The 18,357-nt window shown below is 39.6% G+C and overlaps 1 protein-coding gene across 8 annotated transcripts in view; it reads left to right on the forward strand.

Moving 5' to 3' along the window:
• CPNE4 (copine 4) overlaps nt 1-15,670 on the forward strand; it is a 346,982-nt gene extending 331,312 nt beyond the window's left edge. For all 8 annotated transcript variants that reach the window (XM_075921917.1, XM_075921924.1, XM_075921920.1 and 5 more), the window contains 4 exons: nt 191-242; nt 4,841-4,974; nt 8,077-8,313; nt 15,093-15,670. In XM_075921917.1, the coding sequence (XP_075778032.1) occupies nt 191-242; nt 4,841-4,974; nt 8,077-8,313; nt 15,093-15,224 (555 nt within the window). In that variant the 3' untranslated portion in view covers nt 15,225-15,670. The remainder of the gene's footprint in view (nt 1-190; nt 243-4,840; nt 4,975-8,076; nt 8,314-15,092) is intronic.
• Nucleotides 15,671-18,357: the final 2,687 nt, after the last annotated feature.

Consider the following 18,357-nt stretch of genomic DNA (forward strand, 5'->3'; position numbering starts at 1 on the left):
TTTTCCTGTTCCTTCAGCTCTGCGGGGAGTTCCAGCTCACTCTGCATTTCACATTGATGGGCTCCAAGTTTTAAGGTTCCTGTAGTTTAACACAGAACAAGTGTAATGAGTGTTTGAGATATGAAAGACAATTTAGAATCATTTTTCTGAACATAAGTCTTATTCTTTGTTTCTTTTTGTCAATGTGTAGGTCTCGCATGATTTTGCAATCAATTTCAATGAAGACAACCCAGAATGTGCAGGTAACACTTGCGTGAAGGAAAGCAGATTGGTGTACTTCTGCCATCTGCAAAGTGGCTAGTGGTTTTAGGAATCTGGGTAATGTCCAACATGAAATGCTGTAAAGGGGCCTGATTTTTAGAAAGTGCTTTGCATCTGTCCATTGAAAATCAGACTTTTTTTAAAGTATGTCTGGTTGGACACACAAAAACTGAGTCACCCAAAATCAGCAGCCTCAAAGAGGTTGCCGTGTTAGTCTGTATCTGTAAAAACAACAACGAGTCCTGTGGCACATTAAAGACTAACAGATTTATTTGGACATAAGCTTTCATGGGCAAAAACCACTTTGTCAGATGCATGGTGTAAAAATAAATAAATTGTATTAGAAAAAATAGTGCCCTTAAACTCATGCATCTGATGAAGTGGGTTTTATCCAAATAAATCTGTTAGCCTTTAAGGTGCCACAGGACTCCTCTTGTTTTTGCATAATTTTGGTTTGAACTTAATCATTGGCTTGCTTATTTTGTTATTTTTTGTTGTTCATTTTACTTATTATGTCCTGTATTTAAGACTCAGTCATCTGATTAACTAACATTTAGCCCTGGTCTACATCAGGACTTTATTCCAAAATACTCCCCCTCTCCTCCCAAGTTCAAATTTATAAGCACTACCAAGCCCATTATTTCTAAAAAACGGGCCATGGAATCGAACTCTGTACTCCTGCTTTTCAAAAGGAGTAACGCTAATTCCAAAATAGTAATTTAGAAAAAATGTTAGTGTGGATGCTCTGGTGTCACTAATTCAAACTTATCAGCCTTCGGGAGACCTCCTGCAGCTCCCCAAAGTGCTTCCTGGAGCTCTGAGTCTGAGGTAGTACCTCCACATTAACGGAACCTACCTTGGACTGATTTCAATGCTTCCCCCATAGTGAGAACATGCTAGACTGAATTTGTTAAATCGGGAGTTCCTATGTCAAATTTAGTAGTTTCCTAGTGTAGACATGGCCTTAAAGTGCAGGGATAGAGCATAGGGAGACATAGCACAGTATGGGAATATCAGAGGGAGAATTTAAAACTACAATAAAAAAAATCTCAAAGGGGCTTTTCAAGAACATTCGGATTCTAGTCCTACTTGGCCATTGGCCTAATACATGATTTGGGGCAAGTCCCTCCATTTGCCTCTGTTCCACTTTCACCGTTTATAATATAACTATATAATGATACTTGTCTCCTTTGTAAATGACATTGCGATCTATTAATGGAAATTGATATATAAGATCTAGGTACTCCTATTATTCAATTTTACTTGGTACCATTTAAAGTGATGTCCAGTTGAATGAAACAGAGAGAGACAGGCCACAAAGCACCCCATTTAATTATTTGTTGCAACTCCCATTGCCTGACACCGACTCTTGATTAATTCCTGAGCCAATTGTTCTGTAATCTGTCTTTAAGCTTCTTGAACACTAACAGAACTCAACTATACTCTTTGACAAGAGTGTGCTCTTGGAGGGAAAAAAGGTTCAAATAAAGAGTTTAAGAGCCCTATTTTTTCCTAATACTGTATGGCTGTGTCTAGACTGGCATGATTTTCTGGAAATGCTTTTAACGGAAAAGTTTTCTGTTAAAAGCATTTTTGGAAAAGAGCGTCTAGCTAGGCATGGATGCTTTTCTGCAAAAGCACTTTTTGCGGAAAAGTGTCCATGGCCAACCTATTTTCGCAATCGGGGCTTTTTTGCGGAAAACAAATCTCAGCTGTCTACACTGGCCCTTTTGTGCAAAAGTTTTGCGCAAAAGGGACTTTTGCCCGAACGGGAGCAGCACAGTATTTCCGAAAAAAGCACTGATTTCTTACAGTAGGAAGTCAGTGCTTTTGCGGAAATTCAAGTGGCCAGAGTAGACAGCTGGCAAGTTTTTCCGGAAAAGTGGCTGATTTTCCGGAAAAACTGGCCAGTCTAGACACAGCCTATATTTTCTTTTATACTTACAAAACTTACATGTAGTACAGCTAGTGTGATGATAAATTCTAGCCTAATGCTTCTTGGTGCAGACCAACAGATTGATGATTCCTATCATGAAAAAGCATTCTTCTGATTCACTTTAATGTACTGGTTGAGTTTAGAGGTAAAAATGAAATCCCATTTTGCGTGTGAGTAGCAAACTGTCACTGGCCACTAGGGAACAACTGACACCATGATAAAAGTTGACACGTCATTCTGTTCTGAAAAGTGACTTTGTAAAGATGGTATCTCCTTACTTATCAAGTCAACAGCTAAAATAATATCTATTATTTTTTACTCCCATTAGCACTTTCTGATAACACAGCTAAGACAGTAGGAATTGGATTGTTTTCTTAGTTATACGTGAACAGAATTTCTTACCAAATTCCAATCAGCTACACCTTTGCAAACCCATTAAAACCACTGAAAACTCTTAAGGATGCACAGCTGTATCAGAGAGCACTATTTGGCCCCCAGAATTTCTATCATTGGAAGTCATGCTTGAGAAACCCAGCTTGATTCTTTGATTGCACAGTGAGTTTGCAGGCTGGCAGTTAAATAAAAAGTTATTCATAAACTGAACGCATTTGATATGGAAATCATTGGAGCAAACAATAAACACTGAGCCCTGTGATGACATTTTTATGGAGTCACTTTTTTGAGAGAAACTTTGTTTCTGAGAACTTTAAATAATCTAGGCATTTAAATTCAAATGTTTTCTCTGAGCTCACATGCTATTTCTTGTTGGAAAAAGACAAATGGGAGATTGTTGAGTCTGCAATCTGAGCTATAATCTTTGCTTGGTTTGTGTATAGAGATACAAACATACTCTTTGCATTTAAATAGCTTACTTTATCCAAGGAACTCAAGCTGTATTGCAAATATTAATGAATTACACTGTGAACAAAGTTATAGGTAGGGTGATAAGGCAATCCGAAAAACAAAGGGATGTCCAAAGATGACAAACCATCCAAGTTGCAATAGACTTTGGGCCAAAAAAAGCATTTTATTATAATATGCTAGGAGACTAAATATTTTCTGATGAGTATTGCTAAGGATATATGCTTTTAAAAAGGTATATTTATATAATATGCTCCCCTATTTGGTTCTGAGAAACCTATTACTAATTTACATTGGAGAGAATTTATTTTTGTGAATTTCAAGATCTTTTTGTGAATATATATATATATATATATATATATACACACACACAAAATTGTGTTTTGTATTTTTATTTGAATAAAGTTTTGTAGGCCTTAGTGGAAGAGACAATAACTAAATCAAGACTGGATCCTCATCCAGTTTAACACCAGGTGTAAAGCAAAGGGACATCCAAGACAAAGGAATTCTTCCTTGCTATGTCTTACACTATCTAATTATCCTCTCTGGAGTTACTGATGAAAAGTTTGTAATATACAGCAGTAGGCTTACAGTCTAAACAGCTAATCACAGCGAGAATTAAAAAGCATTCTTTCAATTTATTACTACTGAAGGTGGCAGAAAAATAAACTCAGTAGATCTAAAGATCAAAGTTATAGTCTCCATAGTAGTTGTACAATGTAATTACAGTCTACTTTGTGTTGTTAGGATAGTCTATTAGGTCAGAGCTCCTCTTAGAAACAAGATCAGTGTAGGATCTTGTTTCATTAATGTCACTGTTCAGCAACCTTCTTCGAAGTTCTTCAGTCCTTCACTTTCTTACTAACAACTTTCTAGCCTGGTGTGTTGGGAGTTCTAAATTTTGAAATTACTACACTTGGCATTAACACACCAGGAAATTCCTTTTTTTCCCCCCTCAGGAAAAAAAAAGCTAAAAATACCAATTCTTGAGTTCCATTCTTTATACAGTATCTGTAAATACAACCTTGGTCTGCCTAGGTTCCTGCTTCCCAGAGATGAAAGAAGGGTGACACAATGTCCAAAAATGGTTCATTCTTCATCAAGACCTAGTGACTGAAGTGCATTTTGCGATAGACAGCAGAGTGTCTTTTTGTTTACTTTTATATTTTTTGCTCAGATTGAAATTTAACTGGTGAGACCCATTATTCAAATTTACCCTGAAAAATATTTTCCATTGCACCGGGGAAATTTTCAGATTTCTTGGCAAATGTATTAACAGAAGGGAAGCCTGTAGCTACTTCGATGAAGCAGAAGTAAATCTTTCTCTAAAAAGAGAGAGTTATCAAAGGGGTATCATCTTTTCCTAATTAAAGTCTATATTCCTAAAGTATGAACATTCACTGGTGCCCAAGTGATCTCTTAATTTCTGCAGAGAAAACAATGAATCTAATGCATTTGCCAATTGTACGTGCTACTCCAACACAGTACCACTAATCCCTGAAAAATGTATGCTAAATACTGTCAGTAAGCAGAAGAGCAAGGTAATGAATTATACATTATAAAACAGCTAAAGGGGGTCAGGACAGCTGGCCATAGTTTCTTTGGAACAATCTTGCAAATTCACAACTGTACAGAATAAATTGATTGATGTGCTAGAATTGCCCAGATAATTTTAAAACATGATCAAAAGGGTCTTTTGTTTGCAAATTAAACATGGTACCACTGATGTGCTCCTTGTTACATTGCTTCTTAATATTCTCTGCTTACTGATTTTTATATAAGGGATACAAGGAGTTGTTGAAGCGTATCAGAACTGCCTCCCTAAGCTACAGCTTTATGGGCCAACAAACATTGCTCCTATCATCCAGAAGGTGGCTAATTCAGCCTCGGAGGAGACCAACACCAAGGAGGCATCGGTAAGAATAGGGGCAAGTTGCTAGCTATGCTAGGATCTGTTTGACTTCCTGTATATTGGATCTTTGCTAGGCAGTCATGATCTGGGTCATTTTAATATAGATGAATAATTTCTCAATGCTGCTATATCTTAGCAGCCTCCATAAACATCTTCACATAAGACAAATAGAGCCAGGGTCACATAGGGCCTGTACTTGACACTTCCTGTGATAAACATTCCCAAACTCAGTTCTAAAACTTGTTTTCCCCCATCTGATATAAAGTAAATTGTGGTTTGATGTCAAATTGGGAAAGATTGGAACTGACCTCAGTGCAAAATGCTACAAAACTGAGATGGCAGCATTTTGTGTTCACTTTGCATACATTTAAATGATAGTATAAAGTGCAAAGCATTAGGGGTAGGCCCCTGAATATGATAAGGCAAAAGGTTAAAAAAATGGCCGTGTCACAGAGCCCATACTGTAAGCCTCTCTGTTACCATGGCATTCTATCCAACCATTCCATTGGCCTTTCCCCTCGTGAAATATTTTGTTGCTTTTAACAATAGTAAAACAGGTCTGTAAACCTCCATTTGTGATAAGCCCCATGACAGTTTCTTTCAGCTGAAAGACCCAAGTACAGAATTTATTTTAAATGTGGTTGAAATGTGTTGTACTTATTGTCCCTCGGTCCATCAGGACTCAAAATGAGGGAGGGAAAATGTGTTAGCCCAGTGAAGCCTCATATGCAATTGGCTGTGAAAAAATGTGCAAAAATAGCATTGATGTGGGAGTCAGAGAGCAATGAAATTTTTGCATGCCTCTGAGGAGGAAATGACTGCACTATATGTCATATCAGAACAGAACTGTACAATGGCACCATTGTCATCACTTCAGCTAAGGCTTGCTCAGAGTTTTCTTCTTCTATCTCGTATATTGCTGCAATATTCTCCACATAACGCTGTTTTAAATAGCATTGTTTAATGCAAGGGAATATGCATGAATTATGGCATGGTATAGTCATTAGGGACTAGACTTCTTTAAAAAATCCTCTTAGGATGATCAGATAGCAAGTATGAAAAACTGGGATACACTTTTTCTGGGGGAATAGGGAGAGGAGATAGGGGCAGTATAATTGCATACATAAGGCACTACCCATATATACTTGAGCTCACGCTCATCTCATCTGAAGAAGTCAGTTTTGCCCATGAAAGCCCATGATACTATTTTTTTTCGTGGTCTTCAAGGTGCCACAGGACTACTTGTTGCCCCTAGTATGAGGACCATCTCAATATTATCAGGACCACTGGCCCCCCTAATTCCATTGGGTGGAGTCCATCTAGTTCCAGAACATTACGCTGAGAGTCTAAAGACCTGGGCTCTCTTCTCAGTTCTCTCACTGATTTTGTGTGTGACATTAAGCAAATTACTTCCCCTCTCTGTACTTTGGTTTCCTCATCTTTAAAATGAGGATATTAATGCTTAACCAGCTGTGTTAAGGGGCAATGGATGAAAAATAGTACATGTGTAATAAATAGTATTGTTATTATAATATTGTATTCCATTTTAATTAAAAAGTAAGTCTAATCACAAACTCCATACTTATGATGTGCAGGTTGAGAGGATGGCTGCTGACCGAACTATAGAGCATTCTGGGCTACATTTCGTGCATTCAGCTCCTAAGATCTATTATTTCATGTTTATATAGAAAAGAAAAGAAAAAAAATGTTTAAATTTCCAGTATGAGTCTTTAAAGGGAAAAAAATCTCCATGTGTTTTGGTACTCACACATGAGAAGCAATGAACGTGTGTGTACATTTTATATATGGATACAATTACAGATAAACTTTAACTGTATGAAGTTTCTCTGCTTTGTTCCCACATGAAACATGCTTCAATTCTACTATTCCCTTTCAGGAATTAGTTTCCTTCTAAAGTTCATTCATAAAGTGCTCTCCAGCTGCCCCACTGTCTAGTAGGGCCAAAGTGATAGTCATTCTTCCTCATCATCAAATGAATGCCTCATGTCCTATTTCATCTAGTTCAGTGTAACTCACGAGTAGAGAAGGGAATTGACAGATACGCCAAAATGCTTAATCTCTTTTAGAAACCTGAGAATAACTAACCCTCTCCTCAGGGTTTGGCAGTGGATTTGAAAATGTTCCTCATTCTCCACTGTCATCTCATATGTCCTGTCCTGAGGAGCCCCTCTCAAGCTCTTGGACAAACTTGGACTCCTTTCCATGGATCCCAAGAGAGGGTAAGCCATCTTCTGCTGGGCAGAAAGCTGCACCCTCCCCACCTGCCTGACAGCAATGTTGGCTCCCTAAACAGAGCGGTTGTGATCTCTGTTGCAGTTCTTCTCCAGCTTCAGATGCTGGAATTCAGCACTTGTCTTCACCTCTCTTCTCAGGAGAAGAGCGTCCGAAACCAGAGACCATCAGTAGAAAAAAAGTGAATCACGCAGGGATCACAAACCCGGGGGGAGCCAGACCAGTCAACACACCAAGCAAAAGTCCTGACACACACTATGGGTATGTCTACACTACCCTCCTAGTTCAAACTAGGAGGGTAATGTAGGCATACTGCACTTGCAAACTAGGAAGCCTAGTTCGAACTACCTAGTTCGTGCCCCGTGTTGCCGCACTGCACGGGGTTCGAACCAGCGGGGTTTTAAAAATGGCGGCTCCCCGCTTATGCAAATGAAGCCCGGGAAATTCAAATCCCGGGCTTCATTTGCAAGTGCGGTATGCCTACATTACCCCGCTAGTTCGAACTAGCGAGGTAGTGTAGACATACCCTATGTTCCTAGCAGCCAGGAATCCACTATTCTCCTCAATATAGTATTTCTTATGGCTTCCCCCACCTCCTGGAAATTAGCCAAACTCTAGTTAAAAAACACCTGAAAATAATCTAGAGGTCACCACAATGGAGGTTGATTCCTATGGGTTGCAGCCTACCTCTGAAAACATTTAAAGTAATTTCTTTTTTGTAAATGGACTTTGTCTAAAGCCATGGTTTATATTTGCCATAAACGTGTATTAGAAAAAGCGAGGAAGATACAGATAAATGTTAAGGTAACCAATGATGTTTTCCCCTGCTCTTCTCTCCTTTCCAAACCCACAGCAATATTTCATCTTACTGATTCTGACAGACGGTGTGATCACAGACATGGCTGACACCCGGGAGGCTATCGTTCATGCCTCTCACCTGCCTATGTCAGTTATCATCGTTGGGGTTGGAAACGCCGATTTCAGCGATATGCAGATGCTGGATGGTGATGACGGGATCCTGAGGTCCCCCAAAGGCGAGCCTGTTCTTCGAGACATTGTCCAGTTTGTGCCATTTAGGAACTTCAAACATGTAAGACAGATTTTCAGTCTGCTCAGTTTAGAGGCTTGTTTCATAGGCTGCTCTTAGTTCAGACTGAAGCAAGAACTCAAGTGAGCCAGTCCCAGCAAAATGGCATTTTATTTTGAAAATGAAATGGAAAGAAAAATGTAATATGCATGAGGGAGAGGAAAAAAGCGAGGGGAGAGTAATTGTGTTTCATGGGACATTGATGTGTCTCTTGTTTGGTCATGATATGTGCCTTCAGTTCTGTATTTCTCAGTTTTTCTCTTCATATTTGTATTTGTCCTGCTTTATTTTTAATCTCTGTTATTTTTCCTTCTCTGTTTGGCTCTCTTCCCTGAGATCTATAATTACCCCCCCAGATTGGTCATTTCTACACAGAGACTGTGGATTCACTGTGAATTTGAGCTCATACTCAAATTCACAGTGAACAACCAGCTTGTTTCCTTGCTGGAATTTAGCCCCCTAAACCAACAGAGGCAGGACCATCTGTGGGACAGGCCGGTGATTCCTTGTTGCCTTCCCCCACTCCCCGCTCAGCCCCATCTCCCTAAACTCTGTGTAAACATGGCTTCCTGAATCTCCAGTGTTCCCCAGAATGCATTCCAAAGAGATGCAATGGTAGGAGGAGACGCATGATGGAAAGGGTAAAGTGGATAAGCACAACTTTAACTTACTTGCTAACACTGATGGAGGAAACATTGCAATGCAGTGCATCCATGCCTTGGCCCTGCACAGTCCCATCCTCAGCCACCCACTCCTATATGGTAGCACCTGGTCCGCTCAGCATTAACCATGACTTTTCTTATGGGCCAGGGAAATTTAGACCCTGTGTCACTGAAACTTCTCTCCCATATACAGTGAGACTTCACAGGAACCCATTTTCTTCCTTGTCAGATTGAAGGGGGCTTTTGTACATGCATGCGTGTGTGTGTGTGTATCCTGACTTTCTCTTATCTATCTACAGCTAACTCTCCCCTTTGCCTCTTCTGTTCTTTTCCTGCTCATTTCTTCCCTTCCCCCTCTTCTTTCTCTCTCTCCCTTTTTCCCTTGGTAAATCTGCTTCCTATCTTCTAGCGACACTGTATTTGCACTATTTCATTTTGACAAGTTTTTTACACTGTACTATATCCTATTAACTGAGTTTCTTTTTCTTTATGGAATAGACATTTCCATGTAGCTCCTATGTACTAGTCAACTATGGATCTGCATTTATCTCCATGAAAGATTATGTTAATTTTAGGATTGTTGAGGGCCCATTACATCTGTGGGTTATTCTGTGTCTCCAAATATGGGTCTCTTGGTTACATTTTGTTCCCCTCTGCTCTTTTATTACCATGAGGAGATTCTCAATTTGTCTTCTCATCCAAATCTCATTTTGCCACATTTTTATTAATCTCTCCTACTCCCGCAAGGCCCATTGCAACATTCACTGCAATTTCACAGAATAACCTGGTTTCTCTCTCCTCTTTAGCTTTAATTTTGGGGTAAACTTAGAATCTGGGGGGCACATCCTCAGCCAGTGTAAACTCCCATAGTTCCACTAAAGTCATCAGCTGATGATCTTCCTCTGAATTTGTAGGTGTATCCATGACTTGTCAGTAGTGCTACTTGGTCAGCTATTAAATAGAAGCTTTAACAAGGTGTTATCATGAACTGCTCATAATTCAAAATCCCCCTTTACAGCTAATCATATTGTGCAGTTTTCCCCTTTAGGCACAGTCAGTGTATTTTGAAAGCATTGGGAGGAGAGTTATTTGACACACTTTTAGTTAGTTAAAAGAATGTTTCCATGAGGAGGTGGCAAAGCCAACTTTTTTGTTTTTAGTGCCATATTGTGACTATAAGACACTGAAATCATCCTTGGTTGAATGGATCAATGTTGACCATTGTCGTTCTTTCTGGACACTGAGTAGGCTGTGCTGCTGCTAATTTGTGAGCAAGTCTGTGTGTGATCTTCATTGCTGGTAGTGGGTATATTACAAGAATCTGTTGTGTTTAGTAATTTAAAGTTAACTTTCAGAAATTTAAAAGGGTAGCAATCTTGGAAAGTTATCTCACTTATTAAAAGATGAGAAACTTGGTTTCTCTCTCTATAGGTATAGATACACACAATATTCTCTCTATATCAGAAGAACCCATGTAACTTATATAGCATGGTATTCAGCCTCTTTATTGAGAACTTGAGTGTCCCAACTTAACCCTGTAAGGTGCACAGATGCCAGTATATACAGTAAAACTCCATTGGTCCGGCATCTGATGGTCCGGCACTCCTGATGGTCCTGCACCATCAGGAACCCGGAAATGCTCCGGGCAGCTGAACCATTGGGGCTGCTCTGCCCCCAGCTTCTCCGATTCAGCCACTGCTGAAACTGACCAGCGGCTGAATCGGGGAAGCCGAGGGCAAAGCAGCTGGGGTGCTGCCGGTAGGTCCCGTAGCGCTGCCCCTCGGCGCTGCGGGACCAACCCGGCAGCACCCCAGATGCTCTGCCCCAGGCATCCCCAAGAGCAACTGAGGTGCTGCCGGGTTGATCTCGCAGCGCCAAGGGGCGACGCTACCGGACCAACCCGGCAGCACCCCAGATGCTCTGCCGCAGGTGTCCCGATTCAGCTGCTGCTGAAACTGACCAGCAGCGGCTGAATCGGGGACGCCAGGGGCAGAACCGGACTATCAGAAAGGGGGGGTTATCAGGGGTCTGGGGTGGCATCCTCCCCACACCACCCTAGACCCTTCATAGCCCCCCCTTCCGTTAGTCCGGCATATCTGATAATCCGGCACCCCCTGGGTCCTAAACGTGCCGGATTATCGGAAGTTTACTGTAGGTGCAAAATAAATGCTTGTGATAACAATCACCCCTTGATGAATCTCTTTTTTATGGGAATTATGCAAGATAATGTTTCTAGTAGCAAGGTGAGGTTCCTTGCCTGCCTATATTTGGACATTACTAGCCTACGTCATGGGTCTAGTATTGGAATAACTTGTTGGATCACTATAGTCACACAAGAAAGGTGAAGTCTGTAAGGGAGAGCTGGTAAAAATGAGCATAGAAAATGGATCTCTGGAAGCAGCAGGTCTTGATTCATCAATGCATTTAAGCATATTCATAACTTAAGTGATTGGAATTACTCAGAAATTTACATTTAAGCAGATGTATAAGTGCTTTGCTGGATCAGACATATGTAGGAAGTGAGTACTGTGCTTTATTAATATTCACAGTCATATTAATGCCAATAATATAATTTCATTATGAAGGCCTAATGCTACAAGATGTTAAGCTCTCCCTGTGTGGTATCACTTTACACCCTGGAGAAAAAGATCTTTGTATTTGTAAGTTCTTCAGTGCAGGGACATTGTTTCTAAACTAATTTGCTGCTGGAGAAAGAATTATAATAGGAGTGGTTCTTAGCAATTCCTAGAATCATGGGGCTTTGATAACAACCCATGGAGCCACTACACGTAAATAATAATTGCATCTTGACTAGATTCCACATTTATCCTAGCTGTTATGGAGTAATTTGAAAATAGAGAAAGAAAATGTTTTCTCTTGACTGAATTGAATTTCTGTCCTCCAAAATTATCAACATCTAAACAATTTGTGTGTCATTCTCTAATAAAAGCAGAACTATGATGCCCATGAACAATTGCCAATATGTATAAGTAGATGAAAATTATGTGTAGCAAATGAAATTCTGCACTACAGATTTTGAGCATTGAATGTTTCAGTCTTTTGGACTGAGGACAGATTTACCATGCACAAATCTTGTGAGCCTGTGGATTGTTTTCTATTCTCTGTTGTGTTTAATCATAAATTCTAACAACTATGGCTTAATAACACATATCACAGTAGAGTGTGGAAAGTCAAGCCCCTACCTTTGTAAAGAGTGATGTTTGTACTATGCTTTGTAATTAAAGTTTAAGCATGGTGAGCCTTTAGAACAGAATCAAAGTCATTTGTAATATATACCAATTATCATCAGAGGGAAGTATTTTCCCACTGTTGGCTGAGTTGATTGTTTGTATGAATCATTAGTTCAGAAGTATTCATCTTGAGTTGTTTGTTGCTACAATGCTGTTCAAGCATATCATTAAATGAAGGAAAAATGTTATAGTGAAAATTAATGTATCATCTGTGTTAAATTCCTAAGAAGAGTAACACTTATTTTATATCATTGATGCAGTGCCATTAGAGTGAATATGCTTTACAAGCCAAAGACATAAATGAGGTGTTATCCTCATTTATACTAAAGGGTCTTTACACCACTTTGCTCTTAAAGTGGGTGCACATTATCAGAGCAAAGATAATCAGACCCATGAGCTGAACTCTGAGAAACTTACCCGCTAGGGTCCTGGTTCTGAAATGAGCTCCACTAGAATGGACTCCTGCATCCAGGCAAAATCCCCCAGAAGTGAATGGGGCTCTGTAATGTAGACCCACAATAAAGAGTCAGTTTACAGAATTGATATTTTTGTTATATAAAACTGGATGTGAACAGAGAGAACATGTGATGATGTGGTGGGGCAGAAGGATGCAGATTTTCAGAACTACTGAACATCTACCTCTTCCCTCCCACTGAAGTCAGTAAGAGCTGCTGCTGAACAATGGCTTTGAAAATTGAGCTGTGTAAGGCCCTTGGTGTTCTCGGTCCTGCACTGCACATGTTGTGTGTGTTTTCCTGCCCTTCTGTTCTTTATATGACTCTATTTATGTTAATTTATCCCAGAAGTGGTGGTCAGTGTAGCAACAGCTCTTGTGTGGTTTTGGGTGGGATGTTCCAAAATTCTCAGCCCTGGCCTAAATATGTTGCTCTTCCACTGAAGTCAATAGGTGTTTTCTATTGATGTCAGTGAGAGCAGAGTTAGGCTGATAAATTCCACATTTATCCTTGAAGGGAATTAATACTGAAGGACATTGTAACTTCTTATATCTGAGACACTCTCTCTCTCTCTCTCGCTCTCTCTCGCTCTCTCTTTCTCTCGATATAGATATAGATATATATGCGCATCTGCTGTCACCAGAACAGTTTGTTTTGCTCTGTTGGTTTGTGTATGCTGAAGTGTTTCATGCATTTGAACACTTCACTGTCTCTGCAGATTTCAGTTCAAGTGTCATAATATAAAGCTATTTCCCTTTTATTTTTTATTTGTTACTGTCTTAGTTTTTGTACATTACCAGTAAAGTACAAGAACTTGAAATGCAGATGATAGTATTATTTTTGCATCCTCTAATTTATTGTAATGTTTCCACATTATTTACATATTTTGTTACTATTAAATTAATCTAACCTAAAATATTACCTAAGAAGAGTGATGAGGAGAGGATCTGTTAGCCAAAGAAAAGAAGTTAAAAATCCAGGGACTCCACCCGCTTTGTTGAATACCTTGCCACAATCACCTTGCTTACGAAACGAGAGTCTGGCACCTGTGTTTTGCTATTGCAGTCAGTTCAGAAATGCTTGTACCTGATTTAGAGCCTGATCCAATTCTACTGAAGTCCATGTGAGCCTTTATGATGACTTTAATGGGAGTTGGATCAGGCCCCTTAATTAGCATCCCTTGTCAAATCTAGAGAAGTATTGGAAATAGGCATATTGGAAAGCAGGGCAGGATCAGATGCTTAATGCATGGGTAGATGAGTGGGACTCCAGGGTCTTCCTTCCCCCCCCCCCCCTCCTCCAGCTCTAGCTGCAGGATGGAGGCCTTGGTTTATCATCTTAATAACAACTCCACAATATACACAGACCTTTCCTCTGCTGTCACCCAGGATGTTTCAAGATATCCTTGGCAAAATCCACCGGTGTTTATAAAAAGGAACTGCAATCCTGCATGCCATCCTTTTCTCAGAGTAGCACTCTCTAGTGACAATATGCAACCCATGCACGTGCAGAGGGTCATAGCCATCAAATCTCTCTGCGTTCAAGGGTCTTTCAATGAAAATATGTGCCACCTGCAGAGACACTGCCATGACTTTAGTCCTGTAATTTACATTTGGCATTTTTGAGGCTTCCTGAAGCCTGTCAGTGGAATGTTTTTCACTGATTAGTTTTAAATTGGAATAAAACCAACATTTGTATTTGAATTTAAAACTTCCCCTGGAACTTAAACAAAGGCTTCCCTTTCACATGATTGACTTTGAACTCAGTGGAGTTGCTCACACGCTTAATGTTAAGCTCATGCATTAGTGAACCTAACTCATTGAGTAGTATTGACTAGACCATTTAGGAGCACTGGGTAAACAAACATCAGGGATGATGAAAAGTAAAGTTGTCTTTACATATTCCTTTAAACCCCCTTCAATTTGACAGTGCTGTAATTAACAGAGACAAGAGAGTTTTGTTGTTCAGTAGTCAGATTTTTGACCCTTTAGTTATAGAATCATAAATTACTAGAACTGGAAGGGACCTCGAGAGGTCACCCAGTCCAATCCGCTGCCCTCGTGGCAGGACCAAGCACCGTCTTGGCACTCTAGTGGACAAAAGTCAAGCAAAAATATACAGTGGTGCAGCAATTGCAGGGTAACATCCTCATCCACCCTCAGAACTGTAAAGATGGCAGACTGGGTAAAGCCTTGATGACTTTAGTGAGGCTTTGTACAGGTGCAGGAGGTCTGCTTGACACAGAATCACTTGCAGTATTGGGCCCTGAAATAGTGTCATTTACCTTGATAGCTATTGGTCTGCTTTTATTCCATGTTTATGACCATGATCTCCCAGCCCCTCTGATTATAAGACCAGTTGGCACCTTTTGCACAGTGGCAGGTTAACTCTGTGTTTTCTACCATTTCCTGCAGGCATCCCCAGCTGCACTAGCAAAAAGCGTTTTGGCTGAAGTTCCAAATCAAGTGGTGGACTATTACAATGGCAAAGGGATTAAACCAAAATGTATGTCAGAGTATGAGTCTTCCAGGACAGTAGTGCCATGAACTTCCCCGCACCCTTTTACAGAGTTCAAAACTGCTACTACTACAACTACAGTACTTTAAAACAACAACATAGCACGTTTTGGTGATTTTTAACTAAAATAATTTTTTTGCATGTGTAGCCTAAAGGCTTGAATCTGTTAAGCAGTTGTTATTGTTGAAAACTTTTTATGAAAAGAAGGAAACTAACTCTTTGCATTACAGCATGTCGCCTTGAAATAAAAAAAAAAGTTATCTGTATCTGGTTTTTATACAGGTTTGTTGAAATTTTGCTAAATTTCTTATTATCTTTCCACTGTAAAGCATTTTGAAACATTTGAGAGCTGATGGCCAAAATATCTTTGGTTTTATCTGCTGTGAAACGAAAGATTTTTCAAAATGGCAGATGCATGAACTGTATTTTGCATGTTTAAAATAAAAACAACACAGTTTTGCAATTGTTGTCTTTATTTCTCTCTTGCCTTAAAGTTGCCTGCTCTAAACCTCGTAGTCAGCACACTGTACTTAAAGGAAAGAATGACCAAAACATTCTGTGATGCTTCTGAAAAATCACACAGCCCATAGCATGGACATGTCTAATGATGGCAGCTTATAACAAGGGTTCCCAAACAAACTCAGCCAGTTTACTGGCTCCATTGCAACTCATCTAGAGACTAAGGGCATATCTGATTAGTGTAACATTAGCAGACTATAGTTGCATTTCTCTTTACTATGGAGAGATGGTCCTTGAGGCTACGTTGCTTGAGTGTCATGTTCCATCTTGATCCACACAACTTGAATGACTGGTATATGGGCAACATTTTGGCCACCTTTGATTTATAATCAGGTGTGGTTTTGAGTTATTTTGTTTGTATTTTTCATTTCATTCACAATACTGAATTTTGGCTTGGAGCATGACCCAAGACAGATTTTGCATGGCCTAATTTTTACAAAGCAAATAGCTTGAAGGCTTCGTTCAGCCGGAGTTTGCCTGTGTACAATGAAAAAGCTGTTTTATAAGACTATTAGAGCTACTTTCTTAATGGGATAGGGAGGAAAATAACAAATTTTGTTTACATTTAGAATTTCTCCATTAACAAAAATCAGGTGATCACTTCTAGAGTTTGAGTTCTAACATCTGGTTTTTCACAATACACGACAGCTAAACACAAAACCAGTTAAAAGATGAGGTTGCAATTTGGGGCAAAAATAGCTATTTCGGGTGAGACATTGTGCCAAAGCTCTCAGTATTGAACTAACTCTGCTCCCATTGAAGTCAATGAGAGTGCTGCCATTGGCTCCAACCGAATCAGGCCAATGGTGAACGCTTTGGATAATTCCACCCTTAAACTCTAGGATGCTGGGGTTTTTTATGTGTTTAAAAGCATGGATTTCAGCATAATATATGGTTTTAGTTTTCTTGTTTTCATTTAAAAATACTTTCCAAAGAATCTGTTTTGATAGATGGTTTCGTAGTGTACAATGAAGATAATGTGTGTCTGTGAAGTGTGCAGCTAACTGCCCAGTACATTTCACTTATATTGCATCTATGCCCTTGCAGAGCAGTTTCTCTAGCTGCCTAATAAATATTCCTTCGGGTGATCTCATGTTGAACAGCCAAGATACCTAGTGGCCAATTTTACTTGGTCGTAGGTGTAAATTGTCTATAGATGTCCCAGGCGATAGATCTCAAATCCACTTTTTCATTAAATGGTTGACTGTGCACTTAGGGTCTGTGTCAGCTGATAGCAGCCAGCGCCAGTGTGCAGCAGATTTCTCCCTCTATGGATGTATTTTTGCAAGAAAACACAGTGATTTCTTCTATCATAGAAAGCACAGCTCTGCCAAAGCATCTTATTCCTGACCTACAGCACCTTGTTGTCCAATTCCTGATTTTCCTCTTATTTTGGTCTTTTTTTTCCACTTCCAAAGGAAGCTTTATCATCTGAGTGGTTCAAGCACAGAACTGGAATTCATTAGTTGTGTGTTTCTAGCTTTGCCACTGACTTCTTGTGTGATCTGGGACGAATGGTTTAATTTCTTTGCACTTCAGTGTCCTTATCTGCAAAATGGGATGATAACTTTTAATGAATTGAACTGCAAAGGAGTGTTGTGTGACTCAGTTCATTAATTTTTGGAAGCTGCTTTGAGGTCCCAAAAGGCAAGATGCTGCATTCAGGGAAAGAAAACATTTTTCATGACCTGCAAATTTAATAGACCGCCCATTTCTTTTTCTTGTCACGGTCTTTCATCAACTTACAATTAACAGAGAAGAAACAATATCAGTACACATTAACTGCATATAGCTGCTTAACTTAAGCACATTGATTGCTGCTTAACTAAAAGGGTGAGATGGTAGGACAATTAGGGTGTGTCTAGACTACACCTGTCTGTTGACAGAGAGATATAGATTAGGCACATCGAAATTGCTAATGAAGCCGGGATTTAAATATTCCGTGCCTCATTAGCATAAATATGGCTGCCACTTTTTTTTCAAAACGGAGGGTTTTTTTAAAAAACCCAACAATCTAGACACGGATCTGTCGAAAATAAAGCCTTTTTCGACAGATCCTGTATTCCTCAAAAAATTAGGTTTACAGGATCTGTCAAAAAAGGCTTTATTTTCAACAGATCCGCATCTACACGGCCAGGTTTTTTTTTTTTTAAAACGACGTTTCCAAAAAAGCAGCAGCCATGTTTATGCTAATGAGGCACGGGATATTTAAATCCCGGCTTTGTTAGCAATTTCGATGTGCTTGATTTGCATCCCTCGATAGACAGAGGGATGCAGTCTAGACATAGCCTAAATGTGCACCAACAGAATAAAATCCCTTTTCTAAAAGAGAGGAGTTAGTAGTATCAAATGCTAAAGTTTCTATAAATAATGATAATTTGATGGAGCACTTTGCTACTTACCTAACTTTGCATAATGAGAGCCAATACAAAATTTGGAAGAGATATAAACTGAGTGCATCAGGGCTTAAATCTATCTCTAAGTATTAGCAAACAGGATGAGACCTAAGTGAAGGGCATATCGATCTACTGCAGATTTCTTACACCTGCCTCTGAAAATATTTCTGCACAGCAATTGTGCAACGTGATTCCCAGCAAGGGTAAAAATATGTTTACTAGTTCTGCTTGCAGCTATGCCTACAAA

Source organism: Pelodiscus sinensis, chromosome 2 (assembly GCF_049634645.1).
Source record: "Pelodiscus sinensis isolate JC-2024 chromosome 2, ASM4963464v1, whole genome shotgun sequence".
Taxonomy (NCBI): domain Eukaryota; kingdom Metazoa; phylum Chordata; order Testudines; family Trionychidae; genus Pelodiscus; species Pelodiscus sinensis.